Raw genomic sequence first — 27,689 nt, forward strand, 5'->3', positions numbered from 1 at the left:
CAGAGTTAAAACACATATCGAGCTTTCGCGTGATCCTTATTCAAAAAAAAACTGAATGGGATATGGTTTCAAAATGTTATATTTATTTTAACCTTTTATTAAGTAAAAAAAAAACAAGAATTATCAGAAAATATATATATTATTTCCATATACGTGCTAAGCTGAGAAAGGTGTGATTTGATTTCTACATAAGAATCAATAAATTATGCGTATTTCTATTAAAATTAGAAAATCAAATATTTCATTTATAACACAATTTAATAAAATGATTTAATTTTAAAAGACATAAAAAGAATTTAAACATTTTTGTAATTATAAAAAAAACAAGCGCACAATTCTCAGGGAAATTATATAGAACATGCTTTTATCTATTAAGCGAAAGTTCCTTCTGAAAGAATTAATGCTTGTAAATTTTGAAAAATTACTCTTTGATATTCAACCGACAAAATATTAATAATTTTTTTTTAATAATTTGCCACATTAAAAGAAAAATATTCGTTTTTAAAATTGTAATAAAAATAAATTAAAAATTTCAAATTGAAAAATTTTCCAAGTTCATATAATTATTAAAATATGTAGCAATAACCACCAAAGAGTACTAATATAACAAAATAACGACAAAGAATTTTAGTAGATTAATCAAGTTTTACATTACTATTGTCTAGTCTTCCGAGCTCTTTTCACAATATTTTGCAAAAAAAAAAAAAAACTTCCAAATATTTTGCAACAAAATTACAATATTATATTATTATATATAATCTTCGAGCTGGACGTGATGAATAATTGTAACATTATTTATATGTAGTAGGTAAAAATTGCAAATATGCATCCAAAATGTATGCAAAAATGACGTTTCAAAAAAAAAAAAAAATAGATTAGAACTTTTTAATTTATAAACGCTTGAAATGTGTACAATATACAATTCATTCGCATTTAATGTATTCTATCGAATTTCAAAAAAAAAAATTGTATCACACAAAACATGATGAAAAAAAGATTCTCGAAACTTCTTTTCGAAGAATCAATAAAAAAAACAAACCACGAAAAAACTTATTTTTTTAAAAAACCGATTTTCTACTCTAAAATGTTCTGAATTTTATATTATTTAAATAATGTGAAAATAATTTAAAATGAAGAAAGAGATTTCAAATTATTAATTGTATGACAATTATCAACGCAATATAAAAAAATAAATAATATATCGATAATATTATAAAAAATATTAGAATTTTATAATAAATTGTAATTAACCTCTTCGTTTCTAATATTACACAATTTTAAATTTATATTTTCTATAAACCATTTTCATTTGTTTAAATATGTAATTTTAAAAATTAGAGAACAACGAATATGTAATAAGTAATGCTGAGGATTTGTAATTTCATTTATTATAAGCTTTGAAAACGAAGGGGTTAGTGATGCTAAATCTTGTCATGTTTCTTTTTTTTCTATTAAGAAAAGTGGAAATAATGAAAAAAAAAATCTTATAGAAAATCTCTATACAGAATTAATATAAATTAAATATAAAATTAATCTTGACGAATAATAATAGTCTGTTTGCGTTTTATTGTATCTGGTAAATATTCATTTTTTGTAAATTTACCTCTTTATTGTAATATTTCATAGAGTATTGGAAATTGGTAAATAAACAATGTTTTTTTTTTTATTATTGGTGGGTCAAACATTGTAAGTCTCATTTCAATATTAATTTTTATTATCATGAATTGCAATATTATAATTATATTTCTGTTTTTATTAATTTCGTTATAAATTATTATTTATACTCACACAGATTTCTGAATATTTTATTTTCTCAATATTTTAATTTTTATTTGTACTCTTATATTATTATTTTTATTTGTATTATTATCATTATTTTATAATATGTTTTTGAAAATTTTATTTTGGAAAAAACAGGAAATTCAGTCGAATTGCACGGAAGTTTGTGAGAGTTGTCAAAAAAAGGTTTATCCTTTGGAAAAAGTCGAAACAAATAACAAAATATTCCATAAACATTGTTTTCGATGTCTGCAGTGTAATTGTATTTTAAGGTAAGAAAAGAAAAAAAAAACTTCTTGACTCTTTTTAACATTTTTTTTTCTTTTTATTCGGAGCTCATGATTATCCCATGAGAATTATTAATTAGAATTTTTATTTTAAAGAATTTTATTAGAAATAATATTATTTTTTAGACGAATTTTCATTTTTTGAATTAGTATTTCACAGAATTTCTTTTTATACGAATTTTTACTTAACAAAATTTTTAGGTACCGAATTTTTATTTGGCAGAATTTTTTATTTTATAGTCGAATTTCTTTAAATGCCTTTTTATTTAAACAAATTTTAATTTAACAAAATTCTCATTCAATAGAATTTTATGTGATTCGAATTTTTAAATGACAGAAATTCCAATTCATTGAATTTTAATTTGTCCGAATTTTTAATTGATAGAATTTTTAAGACACCAAATTTTCGTTTGTCCGAAATTACAAATGATCGAATAAAAAATCGATAGAAAGATTTTGGCGCAATTTTTAAAATTTACCAATCACGATTTTTTTTTTTTGATAATTTCTAATTGGTCGAATTTAAAAATTGCGTTGAAATCTTTCTATCGATCAATTGTTCGGCCATTTGTAATTTTGGACAAATAAAAATTCGTACAAATAATAATTCGGACAAATTAATATTCGTTGAATTTGGAATTTTTATCAATTTAAAAATTCGAATTGAATAAAATTCGAATGAATGAGAATTCTGTTTAATTAAAATTTGATTAAATTAAAATTTTTTACAATAAAAAATCATGTAAAGAAAATTGACTGTAAAATAAAAATACTGCCAAATAAAAATTCGGTGTCTAAAAATTTTGTTAAATAAAAATTCGTATAAAAATAAATTCTGTCAAATTTTAATTTGAAAATTCCTCTAAAAAATAATTATTTCTAATAAATGATTTTTATGAGATAATCATGCGCCCCTTTGTTATTTAATGAATATAAAATTAATAAACTAAATAAACTTTACAGAATGGATACGTTTACATTGAATAATGGAAAACTTTATTGCATACCACATTTCAAGCAATTATTTATTACGCGAGGGAATTATGATGAAGGATTTGGAGTTGATCCACATAAAAATAAATGGGCTTCAAATGCCACAAATTCACAACCAACACCAACGCCAATTACTGTCTCAAATGGCGATCTGTGATGCATTTCTTTTTAAATAAGCTTGGATTCCAAACTTTTTTTTTATTAGTATTTTATTGGTAATAATAATAATAATTCGATGCTTCCAATTCAAATTCTGCTCAAATATTAGTCGACAGAAATTCATTTTTTGTTTTGTTTTTTTTTTATTTTGTTAAACAGTAAGTATTGATATTAAATTCACTTAAATTGTGTAAGATATTAATAATGGAAATAACTTACGGGTGCTTTAAATCAAAAGCCAAGAAAAAAAGAAAATGTTTGTAAAAAAAAAAAAAAGTTGAATTTTGCGAGAGCACGTCGACTCTTCTAACTCGCGATAACAACGAAAGTTTATTTTTAAATAGTGTATTTAAGAAATCGACTCATAAATAATTTTCTATTTTTAATAATACGACGAAAATGGTATCTTTTTTTAAAAAAAAATTGGCTCTTGCGATATTATAAATATATATATTATATATATATTTAAAAACAAAATGCGTGCAATAAAATGTAAAGTAAAACAAAAGATTTTCAAAATTACAATTTTATAAAAAAAAATTTTATCCAGGGAGAAGAATCTAATGCGAATTAATAGGTTTTAAATAACAAAAAATTTTATTTTATTACAAAATCTTTTGTTTGGGTGAAAATAATAATTGTACCTTTTTTTCCGGTGGAATTATTAAAATTAGGCCAGAACACGCTCGCATTAAATTTGTATATTAATGTATATTTAAGACTTTTTAATCAAAGCCCAAAACTCAATTAGTTGACAATTTTCCGTCACAATTTCTTCTTGCCAATTGAAAAAAAAAAACGGCTGTTCTTAATTTTGATTCACGGATTTTTATTTTTTTTTTTTTTGAAAACAATAATGACGGATCAATAATTAAAACACATTATTTTATAAACATTGCGTTAAATTCTTCGAGTTTAAAATTTACTCAGGAAAGTATATAATGAAATGAAATTTTGAACTTTTTTTTTTTCGTCACAAAGAGAAAAGAGTGACTCTATTTTGTGCTGTTCTTTTTTAAATTACGATAAGTATTAATCAAATATCGATGTTATTTACATGCTAAAAACTTATATATTTCTTACTACGAGTAATGTATGTTTTTATTTTATTACCATCTCCCTTTTTCATCCCGATGTTGTAAGCTTTTTCATTTTATCAATATATACATTTATTTCATTCTTTTTTTTAAAATATGTATCTGTGATTTCCTGCTTTCTTAATCATATAATTTGCAATATAAACTTTGAAATTCAAAACAAAATTAATTTAAAAAAATATATATACATGTATATATATATTGCAAATTTATTTCCTTTAATTATTTATAAATCAAGATAAAATTGAACGCACTTAGAATAAAGTTTTGTTTTGTTTTTTAGAGTATTTACCTTTTAATATTTATATTGTTATACTACTGACTTTATTTTTCTTAATTTTAAATCAAAATTTTTCGAAAACTAGATTCTTGTATATTATATTCTTTTTTTTATATTATTTGTTATATTTTTAATAGATTTTTTTTAAATAAAACGCAACAGAATAGAATAATAATAATAAAGTTTTCAAACATTGATAAATCCATATTTTGATATTTCGAGAAATTTAAATAAATGACATTTTTTACATAACGACATAATTTAATTTTAAGAAAAATTTTAATAAATTATTTGTATAAAAATGTTTTTTTTTTATTTAAGACGCTTTGTTTTTAATTAAAGTCTATCGTAATTGGTAAATTTTAAGGTATTGATAATTTTTTATAAAAAAAAAAAATTATTATAAATCATCTTGGTTAAGACAAGATATTTTTAAATTGACATTTCTTTGTTAATAAAATGTTTTTAAATTCAACAGTAACAAATCAATTACTAAGATCTTTAATCTGTTAAATCTTTGTTTATCTCCACAATTTTAAAAAATGGATTTATTTACTTTTGAAAATTTGCTCCTCAATTATAAATGTATGAAATGAAACTATAAAAAATAAATAGATTACAATTATATATAGAATAATAATATGTATATGTTATATAATATTTAAGTAAATATAATTTTAGAAATTTTTTTTGTATAAAGAACAAAAATTAATAATTTTTTACACTCTCAGAAAATGGTTATAAAAAATTTTTTAAATTTAAATAAAACTTAACTCTCGATTTACCAGATGTCGTTAATATCGACTTCTTTGTCATATGTTTATTGTTGTTTCTAAAGAAAGAATTCTAGTTTCAGGTGGTTTATTTGTTTATATATATTTTTATTGACATTATAATTGTAAGTTATTTTCATATATTTATTGCATTTTATTGTTGTTTAAGGTAGAATCAGATAAACAATCGGAACTCAATTTAATAAAAAAAAAACTATATTTTCGGCTTCTTTTATCTATTCTTAAAATAAATTTTCGAAACTTTAAAAAAATAATTTTCAACTTTAAAAATGTTTAATGCAAGTTTTGAGAATTTAATTCTAAAAATTGTTTTAAATTAAAAATTACACTTTTATTAGAATTAGAATTTTCTGACAGAAAGGGATTCAGATAATACATAACCTCTATAATTTGAAAATTGTTTTTTGTATAAGAAATTTTTAATCTTTATTTCAAATGCAATTTTCAAGTGATTCGAAGTGTTAATATTAAAATTTCTCACACTTTTACACGAAAAGAAAAAGTGTAAAAATATTTTAATACTATTTTTAAAAAAATAATATAAATTTTTAACACTTTTTCTTTCCGTGTATACTAAAAGGTTTTTTTTATTTATAAATTATTTTTATGATAATAATTTTTTACATTCGTTTTTCGTTTTTATATAGGTACTTTTTAATTATTTTTTATTATCGTTTAAGGTCATGTAAAAAGTTCCTAAGTAAATATAAATTATTTTTATTCAAAAATAAGAAAACGTGAAGTTGAATACTTTTGTTTTGATTGTTTGTTGCCCATATTTATGGTAAAAATTTTTTGAGAAAAAAAAGTGGAGTTTTTGAAAAAATTAACCTTAAATATTTTCTGAAAATCATTTTTAGTTTCGTTAATTTTTAAGCTTTTTGCAAATTTCAAACGGGATTTTAAAGAAGACAAGAACACCAACAACATGCAAAAAAAAATTTTTTTACTAATACTGTAAAAAAAATTTCCTATAAATTTACTACTTTCAGTGTAGTATCTAATATATTACCTTCTTTTAAAGCAGTGATTTTACTTAATTAAATGAAATGTGGCAAATTGACTAGGTTATGTTCGCATTTTTACAAAAAACTGTAAAATTACAAATACGGTAGTAATTATGTCACATTGAAAGTGGGTAATATTTAGTACTACTCTAAAAGTATAGTAAATTTACAGAAAATTACGAATGTGCTACTTTAAAAGTATAAAGTTTAAATCAGTTATTGTATATTTACTGCTTTGAAATAAGTTCAGTTACAGATTTTGGTAAAATTACAAGTTCAATCCGTAAAATAAGACAAATTTTTTTTTTAAAGTGAAAAAAAAGAAAATATAAGCAAAACAATTTTTCAAAAGTATTTTTTTGAATTTTATCATTCAAAATTCAAATGCGCATAACTTCGTTAAAAATAAATATGAAAAATAAAAAAATACGTGTCTCTTTATTTTTCATACAGAATAATATATTTCAGTGTCAATTAAATCTCTACAACTTGAAGTTAGTCGGTCTTCATGATTTGAACTGGATTTTAGTTTATTTTTTATTTACAACTAGCAAAATTAAACGCGAGCAAGCGTGCCAAATTGAGTATTTAATTGTTTTTTATAAAGAAATTAAAGATTAATATTATCAATAATAATTTAATTTATTAGAATATTATTACATATTAAATGATAATAATGAAAATTATATGTTTACAGGCCTCGGATTATACGACTTTTTCCGACTTTTTTTTTCAAAAATACGACTTTTATCGACTTATTTTAATAAAATGCGACATTTTTTTTTACATTTGAAAAAAAATGTAAATAAAATACATTTTTTTAGTATAAAATGTAGATCTTCTTCAGATCATCTTCAATTCAATTATTTAACAAATTTTGAACTAAAATGATTCTTCACTAAATTAAATATTTTTAATAATTTTAATGAAATACATCACAAATTCAATTATATTAAAATTATTTTTCAATTAAAATTTTTATGAAATTTAACAATTGTTTATAATTTAAAAAAAAATATCACAATACCCGTGTGGAAAAGTGATGTGGGCCCCCAGCGGGGGCCCTTATGGATCGCCCTCATGCCATGAGGGCCGCATATGGATGATCCATAGGGGCCCCTCATGGAAACGACATGCTCATCGATGAGGGCGCCCGCATGGGCGATCCATGAGGGTGCCCCTACGGGCGCCCTTATGGGCCCTCACGTTTGCCCTCATCTTGCCCTCAAGTTTGCCATAATGTTTTTTAATCAATAATATTAATAATAAAAGTTAATTAATAATAAATAAGCTTAAGTTATGAATAAATAACATATTTATTTAATAATTATTCAATTTTAAATTAAATTCTTACTCAAATTGAATTTATTAATGAACGTTCTAATAAATTGGATATAATTAAAAGTAATAATAAATTAATTAATTAAAAAATATGTAATTTATGCATACTATTAACGGATATTTTCATTTTTCAATTAATTCATACATAGAATTAATGATTAAACGCAAACCTGAGAAATAAATAAATCTAACGCATGGGGGGAATCGAACCTACGACCTACGGACTATGAGTCTAACGCTTTACCAACTACGCTACGCACGCTACTTCAAAACAAATGCTAACTTCTTGATGCTATTTAAACTTCAAAAATATCTAACAAAGAAAAGTGCTTAACATCATTTAGTTAAAGTTAAGATATTAAATTATATTTTCCAATCAAATGCAATTTATAAAATATAATTAATTATATGCTTTATGATTATTATCATGAATCATCTCAGGTGAATTTTCAAAAAAGTGTAAATATATTTTTATTAAAAACGCGTTTTTCGTTGTTCTGAATCATTCTAAACATTAATTTTTTGGTGATAAAAAAATATTTGATTTTTGGACTTAGAAAATTTTGCTAATCGATGATGAGGGCGATCCATGCGGGCCCCTACGATGGCCCTCATCTATTTTGCCATAAGTGTGAGTGTTATTTTCAAAAAAGTGTAAATATATTTTTATTAAAAACGCGTTTTTCGTTGTTCTGAATCATTATAAACATTAATTTTTTGGTGATAAAAAAATATTTGATTTTTGGATCAGCCATATGGATCAGCCCTCATGGGCTGATTAAAAAAAAAAAATTTTTTTTAAATTTTAAAAATTTCAATTCAAAATAAACTAAAATTCAATTATTACTAGAAATTTTAATTCAAAATCAATTAAAAATCCAATAATTATCCAAAATTTTCAATTTAAAATTTAATTATTTACCAAGTTTTCAATTTAAAATGAAATAAAATTCGATTATTTTCTAAAATTTCTATTAATTATTTAAATTTTCAATCTAAAATGAACTTAAATTAAATTATTATCCAAATTTCAATTAAAATTCAATTATTTCCCAAAATTTTCAATTCAAAATGAACTAAAATTGAATTATTTTCCAAATTTAAAATCAAATAAAATTTAATTTTTCTCAAAAATTTGAATTCAAAATTAATTGAATTTTCAATAATTTGAATTTAAAAGCATCTAAAATTTAATTATTTCTAAAATTTTCCATCGAAATTTTTTTTTTTGAATTTTAATAAATTCAATTATAACTCTAAGGAAATTCAATTATTTTTAACTATTTTAATAATATTCTTTGAAATTTCAACTATCTGAAACCATTTTTCAATTAAAAATGATTTTCAAATTATTGTATTTTGTCCGCATTTTCTAATAAATTTTTAGTGAAATCATCTAAAATTTTAATTACAAAACACTTAAAGTTTCAATTAATTTCAAAAATCTCAATTTTAAATCTTTGAAAATTCAATTAAATTTAAAAAATGTTTTCCAAAAAATTATTTGATAAATTATTTTTAGTTCTGTAAAATTTAATAATTGTTTGAAAATTAACAATATCTTTTGAAATTTAATTATTTCTAAAAATTTCAACTTTAACCCTTCGAAAAGGATTATTATTAAAAAAAAAAAAATTTTATTTACAAATCTGTAAAATATTTTTGTTAAAATAAAAAACAAATCCACTTTTTTTGGGAATATAAATCGACTGAAACGACTTTTTGTGTCTTTAAGTTGATTCGAGGCCTGTATTTTTATAATTAATATTTAATAGGTATTCGTTGGCCCCTGGTACCTTAAAAATTAATTTTTAAAAATAAATTTTTTTAAATTACTATCTTGTACTATTCAAAAAAACACGTGAAATCAGAAAAGGCCAACTTCAAGTTAGGACAGACCAAGCATTTTATTATTATATAATAATTTTTTATAGTTTTTTAAAATAATTTTCTGATAATCTAAAAATATGTGCTTTCTAATTTCCAAAATTAAATGATTTATTAATTTCTTTTATAATATATAAAATAATAATAAATTTTCATATTTTTTTAGTAACTATATAAAAACTAATTATATAATAAATTTTTTTAAATTTTATTACAATAAAACTATTTCAATTTTATTGATGTAAATTAAAGAAAAAAGTATTTAATTTATTATCCTTTCAGATGGAAATTTGCATTGACAGCATTGAATCGGCAAAAAATGCAATTTCCGGTGGTGCTTCACGACTTGAAGTTTGCAGTGCATTGTCAGAAGGTGGATTAACACCATCCTCTGGACTTGTATTTCAAATTCGAAAATTATCCCCTATACCAATTTACATAATGATTCGAGTAAGAGCCGGAAATTTTGTCTATTCCGAAGAAGAAATGAATGCCATGATTTTTGACATTGAAACATTAAAAAAATTAAATCCAAATGGATTTGTATTTGGTGCACTGACAAATGAGAATGAAATTCATAATGAATATTGTGAAAAAATTTTAAATGCTGCCCAACCATTTCCAGTAACATTTCATCGCGCATTTGACTATGTCAAAGATCCTCTAGAATCATTGGAAATAATATGTAAACTTGGTTTTGAAAGAATATTGACATCGGGACAAAAAGAATCGGCATTAGTCGGCATTTCATTGATTCAACAATTAATTGAGAAATCAAAAAAAAGAATTATTATTATGCCCGGTGCAGGAATAACAAAAGATAATTTAAGAGAAATTAAAAATTTATCCAAAACACATGAGTTTCATGCCTCGGCAAAGAAAATTAAAAATTATTCAAAACAATTAAATAATATAAAAATTGGCGATGGTGTCAATTTTTCTATAATGATTGCTGATGAAAATTTAGTTAGAGAAATGGTAAAAATTCTCAAAGAAAGTTGATGAAAATATTTTTCAAAAAGAAAAAAAAAACAGTTTTTATTTATGTAAAAACATTAAGGATTTAAAAAAAAAATATTCATTCAAGTTAAGAATTCCGTCATAAAGTGAAAAGTAGCTTACGATGGAGATTAATTTTTAAAAAAATGCCGATAATACATCTCGTATATAAACTTGATTCAACTAATAATTCTCAGTTCAGTATTAAGGGGCTAATTGAAAGAACATCATCATGTCGATACCTAATTTTACTCATCTCAACGAACTTGCTTCAGAACGAGTAAGAGACAATAAATTAATTTAATAAATTAAAAATAAAAAAGTTTAATACAATAAAATTTTTTTTTATTAATTTGTTATAATTTTGCTATTAATTTTTTTTACAAAAAAAAATAAATTTCTAAAAATATTTATATTTTGAAAGTAAAGTAAATAATCATGTAAGGTAAATTAATTGATTATTGTATTTCATTTGGCACTTTTTTTTTTGAAGTAGAATATTTTTAAACAAATTTACATATAAATTACAAATATTTTCTATTGTATTATCTTTTACTGTGTAAAAGCTGAAAAAATGTAACAATAAAAAAAAATTGTCTATACTACTTTGTAATGTAATTAGTTTTCTTTTAAACTGTGAAATAATAAGCGTGTCTGTCGCGTGTGAACTTTTGATCTTAGATTTGTTAGAGAAGTTAGAAGCTAATCATTATTGATAATACCATTTTTAATAATTAGAAATTAAGTTATGTTTTAATGAATTAATTTACTACTTTCTAAATATGAATTATTTAAAAGTATAATTATAAGTAAAACCTTGGCTGAAATTTTTTTCTTTTCCAATTTAGTGAAAAATAACTAAATATTAATTTTAAAAAAATAGTCAAATTTAAATTATTAAATAAGTTGATAAAATAGGAAATTACTGAAAAATTTTTTTTCTTTATAAAATTGGATTCCCGGTAATTTCCCGTTTTTTTTCCGGTCACAAATTTTCGAACAATTAAAACAGTATTTTTCATTTTTCAAAATTTGCATTTATTATTTATATAATTTTTTTTACTTAAATTTTAAAACCATTAGAATTATAATTATTATAAGCATATTAATTTTTAACTTATTCATATTTAAAAATTACATGAACGTTTATATAAAAAGAAGTTATTTTTTTCATTTTTTTCTTAGTTTAAAAAATGTATTTTTTAAAATTTTATTAATAAATATTTCAAGGCCTTTAACAGTTTTGCAGGAATTTTGAAATAAAAGTAAAGTACAAAAAAATAATAAAAATAATTTTTTTGGTTAAAAATTTTTTAATTTTTATATTTTACAAAAAAAAATGTTTTACTTTATATAAGCAGTAGAAGCAAAAATATATTGAAAGATTTGTTAAATTTGTTTTTATTATCACAAGGTTTAAATAATTTGATAATTGATTATTTGAATCAAATAAATTTTCTTCTAAAAATATTTTAAGAAAAAAGAATTAGCATTGTTTTTTTTTTGCAAAAATACAAAGATAACGTATACCTATATACTTAATCGAAATATGTTTACACTAAGATTTACAATGTTAAACAAGTACATCAATAATTTTCTTGACTTTTGTTTGCACTTTAAACAATATATAATATCTAATCATTATACAGATGCACATTTATATTTAATTTGAAAAAAATCGACCATAATCTATCATAACATGTATAAGTAGTTTAATCTTCCATAAAAAAAACGCATATTTTTATTTCAACTCTAGCGCCAAGAGAATTATAATCATTTCAATATTTTTTTATTTTAAAAATTTTTCATGTTTTATGTATACTATGTATATAAATTTTTATCAAACTTTTGCAATTCATTAAAAAAAAATGTGTTTCCTCAACTGATAAATTAATTTTTATTCTATTATTACTATATGTATTTATTTCTTCAATTCATTTCGTATTTAACATTTATATTCTAGCGAAAGGTTAGGGATTAATATTTAATCAGTATCATCAGTATCTACGCAAGTATTACTTGAGGCATTCAGTTTATGTTTGTTAATCTAAGTTTTCAATGTCATTTAAAATTTCTTGTTGAAATATTATAATATACGATAAGAGACACAAATTTTTCACTTCTGTATTTTCGAAAGATTTTTTCCTTCTATTACAAATTTTTTTCGGAAAATAACTTTAACATATTTTTTCAAAACCTTTTTTTTTTTTTTTTTAGAAAATTGTTATTATTCAAAAAGAATATTTTTTTTTGCAATTTATAAACAAAATTTATTTTTTTTATAAAAAATACATTAGAAAATTATTAAATAATAATTTTTAAATATTTTGAATCTACAGAATGGAGGAAAAATACTTTTTAGTACGGACGACTGGTTTGCCACTGCTGAAAATTTACTCAAGGTAATTTATAGTTAATACTCTTTATTATATAGTAAATTATGATTGGCTTATATAATTAGATTTTAAAAAATCAAAATAGCAGAAATTTTTTTAAAAAATTGTTAGAATTTGTTTGAAACTTATTTAAAAAGGGTGGACATATCGATATTTGCCACAGTTTTGCAGCAAGTTGGCAATGCAAACTTGCAATTTGGCATTGTCAACTTGCTGCAAATTATTGTGCTATCTGGGATTAGAGTAACGGTTGCAGTGACAGATACCATACACACAGCATACTTTTAACTTTAAATCACATTTTATCGGAATTTATTAAAGATTTAGTTAGAAAATAAATTTCAAATAAAAGATTTGGGTTAAAATTTAAAATACATAAGTTTAAAATTAAAAAACACTTTGATAAGATTTTATAATAATAATTTAAGTAAAATGATATTCATTAATATTATCACAAATTTAATGTACAAAAAAAAGTTGCTTTTAAAATATAATTATTTAACAATTTCTTCATATGAACCTCCTTCATGTTTATAAAATTTGTAATCAATAAAGAAAATTTTTTGAGGTTAGTTTTTTAGAAAGTCAAATATTAAAGAAAATATAAACATATAAAATTTTGTGTCAACTGTATCAGTTTCTAAATATTGTATATTAATTAATTTACTAGTGATATTTAATTCAATATTATTATTTTTATAGTTATTATCGTTTTTAATAGCAGACGTCGGTCACTTTTACTCTATGTTTAACCTTTAAACTGATTTAGCGGTCTGACAGACCGCTATTAAAACTTTCATCGCTTATAACTTTTTTTTAAAGTACAATAAGAACTTGAGCTTTTCAGTAGTAAAAATAAAAAAATTAAAACGAAACAATATAGAAATTGACTTTTTAATCATAAAAAATAAAAAATATATACAACAATTGACTTTACAAAATTTAAAATCAATAAAATAACATAAAAAAGGAATAGCGGTCTGACAGACCGGTGAAATCAGTTAGTGTGATTTTTCGGCACGTATCAGTTTAAAGGTTAATTCAAACTTAGTATATTTTTGCTATACAGTCAAACATATTTAAGTTTAATTCAATAATACATTTTTGTTGATAAAATATATTTCATTTAAACATACATGAATAAAAATACAGTAAATTCAATACAGATAGAATAAAATCAATCTTAAAATGATCTTCGAACGATACACGAATTATTGTATCTTTGCAAGGAATGGTAGCTTTTTTCGATACATGGTGGGGAACTAGAATAATAGAGAAAAGCAGGGTGAGGTAGGTGTCAAAAATATGAAGATATGACATATTTCGGACGTCCTACTGTAATTCCAGTGGAAATTTACATGCGCCATTTCTATATATTAAAATAAAACTTACAAACAGTGTTAAATTAAAAAAAATCTATTAAACAGATCTCTATATTTAAATTAAGAAATATTTTTTTCTAAAATTTCATCTATATATGAAAGGGTTGAAGTAAAATATAAAGAAAAAATTTCTTTTTCTTTAGGAAGAAGATGTTGAGTGGAAAGAAAATTTGTTTACAAGCAATGGAAAATGGATGGATGGTTGGGAAACAAGAAGAAAAAGAATTGCTGGTCATGACTGGACAATAATTGCATTGGGACGATCTTCCGTTATCAAAGGCATATGTGTAGATACTGCTTTTTTCACCGGTAATCATGCTCCGAGATTTTCTATTCAAGCAGCTCGATTAACACCTCAAGGTGAGTTTTATTTTTCTTTTTAAAAATACGTAATTATCTTATTGTACATTTAGAGAACAGAGTTAACAAAAAATTTGATTGTTATACTCTTTGAAATTAAAAATAAGATTGGATGAAGTGTAAAATTTTGAGGAATTCATTTAAATATTTTAATGTAATAAAACATTTTTTTTCTTAAATTAAATTTATTTATAGGCTTGTTGTATATATATATATATATATATATATATTTTTATTAATTCAACCTTTTTTAACTCTTTTTTTATAGTAACCATTTAAATTCAAGTAGTTAGAAATTTTTTTTAGGACACTGAAACTTTCTCTAAAATGAAAAAAAGATTTAGGGTTAACATTTTTTAATTTACTATAATTATAATTATAATAATTATAATTTACTATAATTTAACGCAAAAGTAATAGAAATAAAGCAGTAAACGTTAAACTGTGTTGTTTCCTAGTTCATTCATCGGCCAGCAGCTCGCATTGGCGCTGCTTCTGGCACCACTGATACACTCACGCGACGTTTGTGTATTAGCCAGAATTTTTGTTCTCATTTTTGTTTAAAAATACCCACACAGTATACATAATATTTTCTAAATATTTTAGAAAAATTTAATTCATTGAAAGATTAGAAATATTTATTCTTTTTCATTTTAGAGAAAGTTTGGTTTTTGCAAAACACATAATTTCTTATAATAACAATAAGTCACGTGAGAATTTCTCCCAATTTGTTTTAAATTAAATTTCTTAAATAATTACTCATTGCAGAAGAAAATGCCTTCCCTAAACGATTTTCTCAACTTGGTTCTGCCGCTAGTGATAAGGATCTAAAAACAATGACTGATTTAAAGACTGAGGTACATATTTATATATATATATATATATGAAATAGAAGTTGTATCAATTTTTAATTTGAATATATATTGAATATAAAGAGAAATTAATTTAATTAGGAATGGACAACTTTAATACCAATGACAAAATTACAACCTGGATATCCCGAGACAAGGAAACACTATGTAGAAATAATGTCAGAAGAAAAATGGACTCATTTAAGATTAAATATTTTTCCTGACGGTGGAATTGCAAGACTAAGAGTTTATGGTTTTGCTAAACCCGAATGGCACGCTGTTAATAGTAATACACTAATTGATTTATTGTCAATTGAAAATGGAGGTGTTTGTATGGGATTTAGTGATGCACATTATGGACATCCTAAAAATTTAATTAAACCTGGAAGAGGAATAAATATGGGCGATGGCTGGGAAACGGCTAGAAAACACGATAGACCTCCAATAATAAAACTTGATTCAAATGGAATAATTAAGGTAATGTGAAGAAAAAATATTTCAATTTTATAATAACAGGCAGAAAAAATTTTGACCTACTTTAGAACTATACTTTTTCGAAGCATTTTGATGTGCTGAATACGAATCTGACCTCAGAATTGACTCAGAACTTCGGGTTTTTAAGATATTTTTTTCTTCAAAAAGATCGTTAGAGTATCTGAAAATACTATTCTACTATTCAAATCTTTATTTGGCTCTAAGTTATCGTCATTCGATTCTAAGATGAATAAAAAACTTTTTTCAATAGGTTTTAAAATCAGCTTACGCGCCCAATTTAAAACAAATTGAGTTTTAAATATTTAAAAATAGTATTTTATGAGGAACCAGAATTTATTTAATGTATACTTATATGCGTATAGATAATAGATGTTTTAGATTTGGGTTCATATAAATTTATTAACAATGAAGTTATTTTCTTGTTTCGTTTTTATATTTATGCATTAAGAGTGTCGAACGGTATCTGAAATTCTTTGGCAAGAAGAGAGCTTTAATTATCGCTCTGAACGTGAAATAGTATTGATTTTAAAATACTTTTTTCTCGAAACACGAACACTTTTAACAAAATCAGCCAAAATCCTCATCTTATAAATTTCCTAAATCCAAAAGACTGTACGAATCCATAGAAAAACATGGTTGCAAAACAAAAAGTAGAAAAGTAATCTAATAACAGCTGCGACTTTGTGCGCCCTGCATGCTGCTGCCATATAACGGCGGCAGGAGGTAATGAACCCCTCATTATATTACTTTTCGTTTTGCAATCATGTTTTTGTATGGATTCGCATAATCTTTCGGATTTAGGAAATTTATATAAGATAAGGATCTCTAGCTGCTTTTATAAAAAGTGTCCGTCTTTCGAGAAGAAAGTATTTTAAAATCAATGTTTATCATTTTCACGTTTAGTGCCGTTTTTATAGAGCGATAATTAAAGGTCTCTTCTTGCCAAAAAATTTCAGAGATCATTCGACTCTCTTAAATAAATTTTGTCACTCTTAAAATCGTTCTTTTAACATTATAATTTAATTTTTTAAAATCGGACACAAACACTACAGCAATATAATTTTTTATATGTAAAATTGAAAATAAGTAATTATTTTATCATTTATTACAGTATTTATTAGATTAAATAAATTCTGATTCCCCATAAAACATTGTTTTTATATAAAAACTCAATTTTATTTAAATCGGGCACGTAAACTGATTTTAAAAACTATTAAGAAATGTTTGTTATTCATCTAAGAATCATAATCAAAAAGAATTTTTAAGTGCCAATTCATTTTTATTTAAACCACCTTCTGGCGCATCGTGCATTTTAATTTTCACCTTCAAGAAGTTGGCGTCGATGCTCAGCGTCGAAAATTAATTTTCACAGGACCTAAAATATCAAATCATTTTTATATTAAGAAAGTTTTGGGTCCACATAATACCGTGAAAACCATTTCTCAAGGCATTATTTGAACCGAAAATCATTTTAAAAAAATAAAAAAATAATTTGACATTTTTAGTCCTGTGAAAAACAATTTTCGGCGCTGAGCGTCGACGACAACTTCAGAGAAGTGAACCAGTATTTTACACATTCTAATAACAAAATATATTTAAAATGTATTTTACAACATCTATTACAATATTACTGCATTAAAAAAATGTTTTTTTATTAACAAAATAAATGTTATAATTAAGTTTAAAAAAAGCGTTTTTTTTAACAATAAATGTAATTGTGACTAAACAACAACACGACATAATCTGACAATAATGCCTATAAAGTTTTTGGGGTCGCTAATTACGAATCTGGCACCGGTTTTTTAAAATTCAAAATGTTGGATGACAAAATAAAAAATTGATCGGATTTGCCTGAAACTTGTAACTCGGGGGTTTTTGGGGTCGCTGATTACGACTATGATGTTAAATTTTCAAAATTCAAAATGGCGGTTTCAACATCATATTCGTAATCAGCGATCTCAAAAATCCCCAAGTAACCAGTTTCGAGCGGACTTGATCAATTTAAAGAAAATTTTTCGCCATATTGGATCCGTCATTTTGAATTTTAAAAAACTGACATCAAATTCGTAATCAGCGAAGCCAAAAACCCCCGAATAACAAAGTTTCAAGCAAATTGCGTTCGATTTTTAAAATGTCGTCCGTCATGTTGGATCCGCCATTTTGAATTGTAAAAAAATGACATCGGATTGGTAATCATTGACCCCGAAAACCCCCCGAGTAACCAGTTTCGAGCGGATTTGATCAATTTAAAAAAAATTGTCCGCCATTTTGAATTTTGAAAAATCTGACTTCCGATTCATAATCAGCGACCCTTAAAACCCTCCATAGTGCATTTGAGCGATAAATGTATGATTCAAAGGGGTAAATGACGATAACTCAGAGTCAAATAAAGAATTTTAAAAGTTTCAAAATGCATTTTAAAGGGTAAGAATAGTACTTTCAGATGCTGTAACAACATTTTTGAACAAAATTATTATGTTACATGACCTCAAATACGGTCAAAAAATGTCATTTTTGCACTTTTAAGTTAGAGTATTTCAAAAACCTGACGTGCCAGGTCAATTTTGAGGTCAGATTCGGATTCAGCACATCAAAATGCTTTGAAAAAGCATAGTCTGGTTCTTGGTTCTGAAGTGGGTCAAAATTTTGTCTATATTTTATTACCATATATATACTAATAGACATATTTTTATTACAGTCTTACGGTGATGAATGGGCCTTATTTAAATTGGGTCATGTGGGAAAAATCTCCTCCATTCATGTTGATACTATTCATTTTAAAGGCAACTATCCTCAAAATATAAAAGTCGAAGGCGCTTTAGTTTCTTCTGATGAAAATATTAAGGACGTTAAATGGAAACTTCTACTGACACCTCAAAAGGTAAATTTCAAAAAATAATCCAAAAATTAAAGTATAAAATTAATAAAATAATATTCTTTTTCAGTTATTTCCAGATCAAGAGCATAATTTTGAATTGAATGATCGCATTGAAAATGATCCTATTAATTATGTGAAAATTTCAATTGCTCCTGATGGTGGTATTTCAAGAGTAAGAATTTGTGGTTTTATTCAACCTAACTGGAATGCTGTTAATAATAATAATTTAATAGATTTAGTGTCAATCGAAAATAGAGATGTTTGTAGGGGAATTATGAATGCTCATTATGGTGTTTCTAAAAATTTAATTAAGCCCTCAAGAGAATTAATTAAAGGCAATCATGCTGAAAATATACAAGTTGAAAGAGTTATAGTTTCTTGTGAAAAAAATGTTCAGGACGTTAATTGGAAATTTCTATTGCCACTTCAAAAGGTAAATTTGAAAAAATTAATGTTATCTCTAAATGAAAATCACACATAATGATAAATCAATATTTTTTTGTTTAGTTATTTCCAGACAAGGAACATAATTTTGAATTGAATGATCGCAATGAAAATGGCTCTATTAATTATGTGATAGTTTCAATTGCCCCTGATGGTAGTATTTCAAGGGTATAACGAAATAAATTATTCTTTAATTCGAGCCTCACAATTTGCGGATATAACTTCAAAATATTTTTGAAAGCTAAAAACCTAAGCAATAACTTCGACGAAGAAATTTTTTTTGAATATATACTTTAATATATGTGTAAGCTAATAAACTATCATGAATTTTTTTAATTTATTATAGAAAATATGAATACATATTAGTTTTAAATTATTTATTATTTATATTTGTTAACACTTCGAATATGTCTATTATTTAAATAATAAGTTTGTTTTTCACATATTTAATGTTTCCATACATTATTTTAACCTTTGATAAACGTCCAAGTCACCATAGTTTCAATTAAATCAAGTATTAAAAGTTCGATCACCATGTTATAGATCTGACAGTTTTAATTTTGAAAAACTAAAACAGATTTGTTGTCAGCGACCTCAAGAACATGAGTTTTGTTTAAATCCGAAGAATTTTTACATTTTTTTTTAAAGAAAAGGAGAATTCAAAAATGTTTCAGAATTTACATGAAATCAATCAACAATTATAGTCCACAACAACATAGTAATTCGAAAAGAGTCCGAAAAAATGACCTCGGAGTTCTTCGAAAGCTTCGTAATTTTTAAAATTGACCAATTAGAAATTATCGAGAAAATCTTGATTGGTCAATTTTAAAAATTGCACCGAAAAAATTCAAATCACATAAAATTTGATGAATTCTGTTAAGTGTGTTGTGAACAGTCTCTGAAATTCTTTAGCAAAGAGAGACCTTTAATTATCGCCCTATAAAACTGGCACTGAATGTAAAAATGATAAACATTGATTTTAAAACACTTTCTTCTCGAATTATGGACACGTTTTATAAAATCGACCAACGCACCAAGAATTCTTATCTTATAAATTTTCTAAATCCGAAAGATTTTTTGGATGCAATAAACGCGATTGCAAAATTGAAAATAGTAAAGTAATATAATGATAGCTTTATTACGTTCTGTCGCCGTTAGATGGCAGAAATCGCACCCGTCATTATATTACTTTCTTATTTCCAATTTTGCAATCGTGTTTTTGCATAGATTCGAAAAATCTTTCAGATTTAGGAAATTTATAAGATAAGAATTCTTGGTATGTTTGCCGATTTTATAAAAAGTATTCATAATTCGAGAAAAAAGTGTTTTAAAATCAATGTTTATCATTTTTACGTTCAGTGCCATTTGTATAGGGCGAAAATTAATGGTCCCTTTTTGCAAAAGAATTTCTGAGACCGTTGAACACTTTTAAATTAAAATTCTCTCAAATAAAATAACACGTATGTAAATTAAATGATTATAAAATAAAAATTCTGCCAAACAAAAATTCGGTAGCTAAAAATTTTGTTATGTAAAATAAATCGTATAAAAGAAAATCTATCAAATTTTAATTAGAAAATTCGTCTAAAAAATAATTATTTCGAGTAAAAATACTTTATAATAAAAATTCTTATTAATTTTTTAGGGAAAATTCATGCGCTTTAATATAAATAATTTAGCTGAATTTTCATTTAACAGAATTTTAATTGATTAATTTTCAAATAACAAAATTTCCAAATTACCAAATCTACATTTTCCCGAATTTTAAATTAATAGAATTCTTAAAACGCCAAATTTCCATTTTTGTAAAACTACCAATTTTCAATAAAATAAAAAAAAGTTGGTAATGTGAAATTATCTGTAAAATAATAATTCTCTGAAATTCGGTATCTAAAAATTTGTTTAAAAAAATTCTGTCAAACGCTAATTCAAAAAATCAAAACTGGTCTTAAAATTAATTATATCTATAATAAAATTCTTTAAAATAAAAATTATAAACATTGATTTTTATGGGAAATTCATGCGTATTGACTTCACACTGGACAATTGTTACTTAGTCGACAAAATGATACTTTCCGCCCGCTATACAAGAACAGAATGTCAAATTTCTCGTGCATGTTGGACAAAAACGAATTTTTGAACAAAATTTTCTTATGGCACCTCAAAAAATTCGAAAAACGTTTAAAAATTATCGTAAATATTTTAAATAACTCTAAACTATCTTTGGAACGTATGATTATGTTCTAAAAATCATTAGTTAGAATTTTCATTTTATCGAATTTTCTTAATTATTTTTGAGCCAAATTTTTATTTATTCGAATTAGTATTTTGCAGAATTTTCATCAAATCGATTTACTATATTACAGAATTTTTATATAACCGAAAATTCACTTCACAGAATTTTTAATTGTTCGAATTTTTATTTGTCAGATTTTTTATTTGCTTGAATTCTCATTTAACATAACAGAGGCATTTTAAAGAATTTTTATTGGGTAGAATTTCATTGCATAGAATTTTCATTTTATTCTTTCAGATGAATTTTCATTTGTTCGAATTATTATTTGATATAATTTCCATATAACTGATTTTGCATTTTACAGAATTTTTACTTAACCAAAAAATCAATTAACAGAATTTCTAATTGATAGAATTTTCATTTGTCCGAAATTCCAAATGGCCGAATAAACAATCGACAGCGGCGCTATTTTTAAAATCAACCAATCAAAAATTATTCATAAAATTGTGATTGGTTGATTTTAAAAATCGCGCCGAAATCTTTCTGTCGATTGTTTGTTTGGCTATTTGCAATTTCGGACAAATGAAAATTAGAAATTTTTTCTATTAGAAATTTTTTTAAATGATTTTTCGGTTGAGTAAAAATTCGGTAAAATGAAAAATCGATTATATGAAAATATTAAATAATAATTCGAACTAATGAAAATTCATCTAAAAAAAAATTCTATCCAATGAAATTGTACATCAATAAAAATCCTTTAAGGAGGGAAACCACATTAGGACGCTGTTTTTTAGCCGTTTTTCGGGATTTTTTTCAAAAGGGAAAAAAATTTTTTAAATGAAATGCAAGAATGACATTATGTTGCACATATATTTATCTGTGTCTCACAATTTTTTTAATCATTTTTAATAAAAACATTCCTAGTTAGCAGCCATTAAATCTGGAGCTGTGCCGTCTGAGTTTATGATTGCTGTGCAAGATGGAGTCCACAAAATTGATCTAAATACAAAAAATGAAGGTTATTCACATTTTATACAAATTTTATTATTAATTGAACTAAATTTTAAAGGAAAATATTGAAAAATTGACACTACTTTTAAGTTAATGTTTGATTTTTTGGCATATTTTTTTGCGTCTTTGAGATTAAAAAAGAAGGTATTAAAAATTTTTTTTTCTTTCTAACGTTTAGTTCACTTAATAATAAATTTAATAAGAAGAAATTTGCAATTTTCTTTTTTGAAATCGATCAATAACATTTTGAACTATACTGTACAGCAATTTCAAAAATCCTGTTTCGACAAAAACGCGTTTGAAAAAAGTATCGAAAATTTGAAAATAATGATAAGAAACAAACCATTTAAAGTGCTTACACTTTAATCTGCTATTCCTGCACCATACATTAGTCCTTCCAAATCTTCATAAGTCAAATCATAAATTCACAAAGGGACTTCCTCAGCGACGCCGTTACCAACCTGCTTCGCTACTCGGAGCAAGCTTCATTCATTGCCTGTAGCACAGAGAGGACTACCAAATTTCGCTGTAAAAACTTTTTCAACATACTTTTGAATACATAAGCTGACTATTTATGCAAAAAAAAAAACAATTCGATTTTTTTAACCCCGTAATGTGGTTTCCCCCACTTAAAATGCCTATTATGTTAAATGCAGATTCGAGTAAATAAAAATTCTGTGAACTGAATTTTCGGTTATATAAAAATTCTGTAATAGAGAAAATAATTTTGATGAAAATTCTTACAAAATATTAATTCGTACAAAGAAAACTTCGGCTAAAAAATTATTAAGACAAATGAAATTCCATAAAATGAAAATTCTAACTAATGATTTTTAGAACATGATCATGCGTCCCCTATCTTTTATATCACAGATTGTTAAAAAGAAACTTAATTTTTTTTCTTTTTCTCAAATTTGTAATTACTTTTTTCCAGTTTTCTCTTGCATTCACTATATATTTTTTAACGTTGCCATAATAAAAAGCATAGTTCATTTTAAAAATTTTCTTCTTACTATATATAAAAAAAATATTTATATATGATTATATTGCAACATTTATTCGTAATACTATTATTCAATCATTATTTCCTGAATTCCTGAATGAGCTATTATTCAACCACTGTGTCATTATTAAAAAAAAAATCTTCGATTTTTTCAATTATAGGAAAAGCAGGAGTCACGTGATTCACTATACTCTCCCTATGTATACAATCGTATATACACTGTGACTTTTACCATATAACCGAACAATCAGGTATATGGAAGATATATGTGACATGTGTGTGAGTGTGGTATCCACATACCTTATGTCTGTCAGTACGGGATTCCCTTTCAGACCGTTCGGACGAACAGCTTTGATTATTACCGAGGTCTCTTCCGTTTTTTTGTTGAAAAAAAAAAAAAACATTTCATATCCGCGTGTACTGTATATAACCTCAAAAAATAAACATCAACAAATGAGAACCTAAAGAAAACTGCGCGACCTAGTGAACACTTTTGGTAGATTCTTTACATATATATATATATATACGTACATATTTCGCATTCTTGCAATCACATTTCTTCTTTATTTTTAAAGAAATAATGCACTTATAATTTTGTTCAATTTATAGTAAGAAGCAGTTTTTTTTTATAATAAAGTGTAAAATAAGATTTTTTATTTTTCATTTAATAAATCAAAATTTTATAAAAGTTTATAATTAATATCTTTTAGGAACATAAATTCTTAAAACTGCATGCTGAAAATTAGTAATAGTTCTCCGTATCTATATACCATATAGTTTTTTCGCTCTGATTTTTTTTTTTGTGGAAGTTTTACAAATCTTGATAATAATTATTGTATTTTAATTTATTCTATATTTTGACTTCTTTTTTTATTTTATTTTATTTTATTATTTTACATAATTATTATTATTATTATTATTATTAATTAATTAAGAATATAGATAAAATTTTTTAATAGAGGACATTTTAAAAAAAAAATTTTTTGCGTAAAAGTTGAACGATGGAATTAAATAAATTAAAGTTATGAATTAATAATTCACTAATCATTTTTGTAATTTTTTATTAGTTTTAAAATATTTAAAATTTGAATTTGTCTATTTAGATTAAACCAATCAAAAATATACTGCTAATTTTATCAATAAAATTTTAAGAATAAACAATTTTAAAATAATTGTTTTCTTTTAAAATGTTTTGCTTTCTAGAAACTTCAACTGGTTTCTTTTATTATTTATTTATAAATAATTTACATTTCAACGGCCAAATAGCCCTTTAGAATTTATTTATTTCAAATAATCGGTTATAAAATAAATATTTATACTTGAAGGAAATAATTATTAATTAAAAGTCAATTAAATATTATTTGTTTCAAATACAGAAATAAATTGTTCAAATAGAGTTTATTTCATTCAAATAAAAATTATTTGGTTTGAGTAAAAATATTTATTTTGATTTTTAAGTAACTGATTATTTGAATCAAATAAATTTTGTTTTCACTATATAATTATACAATGAATTTTAATAATATTAAATAAAATAAATTATCTACTTTTATAAAAACAACAATATATTATTATTATTATTATTATATTATTATTATTATTATTATTATTATTATTATTATTATTTAAAAATTAATTAATAAATAATCAATTGAGAATTTTGAAAATCGTAAGAGTCATTTTCACTATCCCTTGTTATGCGAAAATGACACGCTTTTTCGAATTGAGTCCTTTTTGAAATTCACAATTTATTCAGTCAGTAAAGATATATTGTAAAATAATTTTTGATTAAAGGGCTTTTTCAAATTTTCAAAATTAAAATTATTAATAATAAAAAAATTAATATTATAAATCATAGAAAATGTTAAAATGGCAAATAATAGAAAAAATTAATATGATAAATAATAGAAAAAATTAATATGGCAAAATAATTGAACAAATTAATATGATAAAAAATAGAAAAAATTATTAATTACATAAGTGATGATGTATTATACAAAAATTGATAAAAATTATAGTTTGTTAATAAATATTATATTGGGAAATCATTAAAAAGATGAAAATTTTTTTTTTTTTAAGTATGATTTGTTATTTATTTGAAAAGTTTTGATTTATATACTTTCTTATTCAAGCAAAAATGTAAGCAATGTCATGACAAATTGGAATGATTTTAAAAATTGAGTCAATTAGTCCTTTCTCATCTTTTATAAGTATAGAAGGAAATTTCTCACGATTTCAATTTCATAAAGTAGGTTTCGAGTTCGCTTTTGAAGAAGATGAACTGACAACGAACGTTTTAAAAACACACGTAATCTCTTTTTCATTCAAGACTTCATATATACATACTGCAATCACAGAATTCATTCAGACATTTTATATTGTATTTTTAAAAGTTATTTTTATTATTTTTTAGAAATAGAAAACAAAAATCTAAAATAGATTATATTTAAAATTATTTTTAAAAAAAAACTTTAAGCCTGTTGTTAAATTGAATAATAAAATTTTATATAAAATTTTTTTCTATATAGAAAACAAAATACTTGTTCAAAGTAATTTTTAACAATATAAATAAAAATCGTGAAAGCAAGACATTATAAAAAGAAATATATATATATTATACTATATGGGCAAAATTTGTGCGTAGAAATAAATTAAATTCAAGGTAATCAGCTCAATTTAAAAATATAAATTGTTCTTTGTGTTGTAAAAATTGCGTATATTTTTCTTTCAGTTGAATTTCGCGTTGTGCATCAAACATATATATTGTAATATTGACAAAAAAAAAAAGAAGTGATGATCCCTTATTGCGATTAAAATAATTAAAGAAGAATATCAAGTTAATTAGAAAAAAGAATTAAATCTCAAATATGCCTACTAAGGAGGAAGAAATTCAAAGAGAAAAAATAAGGAAGATGTTTAGTTGGAGTAGCAGTATCAGGTTTGTTTTCTTTGTTATATTTGTCTTATAAAGAGCAATTCTTTTTCTTTTTTTTGTGCATAAATGATATTACGTCATCAGTTCATTTATATGCAAAATCGTCCCTTTTTTAGTTCATTTATAATTTTTAAATATATATATAATACACACATACATGTAATGCGTTATATTGAAAAGATATACTGAAGGAAGATTTCACAAGAATACTGCTTTCTACTTTCCTCAATCGACGACAAAAATATCTTGAATATGAGCGAAAGAGAGAGGAATCAGTTTCCTGTATAGTTCTTAATTGTGCAATTCAAGGAATCTCAATAATTATTGTAATGCAAAATATTTATAAAAAAAAGCTAAAAACAAAAAATGTAGGTTAACATATTTTAAAAAAATTCCTTTATCTTCATTAATTATTGGTAAATTTTTTTTTCCTCTAAAAATTTATTTTTTTAAATTATTTATTTATATACATTTTACTCTGAACTTAATTAAAGAAAATGTGTGTTAATACATTCGTTAAATATTTCAACTTTTTATCCGTAAAACAATGAATTTAAAAAAAATGATTTTCTCATTATTTCTTAAGTTTTGTTTTATTTTTCCACTTTTTTTTTACAATTATTTCCACCACTCATCATTTCAAAAGAAAAACCTTCATATATAAACACTTATGAAACGAACCGTTAAAATTATTACCTCATTTCCACAAATTGTTTTACAAGAATTATAATTTTATATATATATGTGTGACAAAAATTTTTTTCATTAAAAAAATGAGACAACTTTCTTAAAAAAATTAACTGGCAAAATTATATTTTAAAAATGCAGCTGAAAAAATTAATTTTGCAATGAATACATGGAAAACCTATATATATATATATATATATATGACATCAAAAATAAGTTGATATAAACGCGCGTGAAAGTAATTGGTAATCGTTGTGCGTAGTGAAAGGCAATATAAATGTTCATCTCATACAAACTTTTCTGCTCCAGAGATCAAACAGATTCTGAAAGGCAATGTGTGTATATATATGAAGAATGAACTTTGGCTTTGGAATTTACGCTTTTCCAT

At 23.5% G+C, this 27,689-nt stretch overlaps 4 protein-coding genes and 1 long non-coding RNA gene across 21 annotated transcripts in view; 4 read left to right on the forward strand and 1 right to left on the reverse strand.

Moving 5' to 3' along the window:
- Nucleotides 1–4,306, forward strand: part of LOC127279649 (LIM domain and actin-binding protein 1) — a 109,136-nt gene extending 104,830 nt beyond the window's left edge. For all 17 annotated transcript variants that reach the window (XM_051302139.1, XM_051302155.1, XM_051302136.1 and 14 more), the window contains 2 exons: nt 1,918–2,051; nt 3,030–4,306. In XM_051302139.1, coding sequence (XP_051158096.1) covers nt 1,918–2,051; nt 3,030–3,216 — 321 coding nt within the window. In that variant the 3' untranslated portion in view covers nt 3,217–4,306. The remainder of the gene's footprint in view (nt 1–1,917; nt 2,052–3,029) is intronic.
- A 1,081-nt stretch (nt 4,307–5,387) lies between these two features.
- LOC127279658 (copper homeostasis protein cutC homolog) lies at nt 5,388–10,634 on the forward strand. Its single transcript, XM_051302167.1, has 2 exons — nt 5,388–5,493; nt 9,907–10,634. Exon 2 carries the CDS (start codon nt 9,907–9,909, stop codon nt 10,624–10,626), a length of 720 nt encoding a protein of 239 aa, XP_051158124.1. The 5' UTR covers nt 5,388–5,493; the 3' UTR covers nt 10,627–10,634.
- Nucleotides 10,635–10,770: 136 nt separating this feature from the next.
- Nucleotides 10,771–19,874, forward strand: LOC127279653 (allantoicase-like). Its single transcript, XM_051302163.1, has 8 exons — nt 10,771–10,903; nt 12,963–13,025; nt 14,545–14,761; nt 15,530–15,618; nt 15,715–16,089; nt 18,806–18,988; nt 19,053–19,418; nt 19,493–19,874. Exons 1-8 carry the CDS (start codon nt 10,856–10,858, stop codon nt 19,601–19,603), a joined length of 1,452 nt encoding a protein of 483 aa, XP_051158120.1. The 5' UTR covers nt 10,771–10,855; the 3' UTR covers nt 19,604–19,874.
- A 2,642-nt stretch (nt 19,875–22,516) lies between these two features.
- On the reverse strand, nt 22,517–24,117 carry LOC127279660 (uncharacterized). The gene is made up of 3 exons (XR_007842664.1): nt 23,980–24,117; nt 23,036–23,211; nt 22,517–22,664 (listed from the first exon to the last, which is right to left on the reverse strand). It is a non-coding gene; the product is annotated as an uncharacterized LOC127279660 (long non-coding RNA).
- Nucleotides 24,031–27,689, forward strand: part of LOC127279650 (ABC transporter G family member 23) — an 82,258-nt gene continuing 78,599 nt past the window's right edge. The window contains exons 1-2 of the mRNA XM_051302156.1: nt 24,031–24,175; nt 26,411–26,617. Of these exons, the coding sequence (XP_051158113.1) occupies nt 26,547–26,617 (71 nt within the window). The 5' untranslated portion in view covers nt 24,031–24,175; nt 26,411–26,546. The remainder of the gene's footprint in view (nt 24,176–26,410; nt 26,618–27,689) is intronic.

Source organism: Leptopilina boulardi, unplaced genomic scaffold, assembly GCF_019393585.1.
Source record: "Leptopilina boulardi isolate dan_hultmark-lab unplaced genomic scaffold, ZJU_Lbou_2.1 LbouV2_221, whole genome shotgun sequence".
Classification (NCBI taxonomy): domain Eukaryota; kingdom Metazoa; phylum Arthropoda; class Insecta; order Hymenoptera; family Figitidae; genus Leptopilina; species Leptopilina boulardi.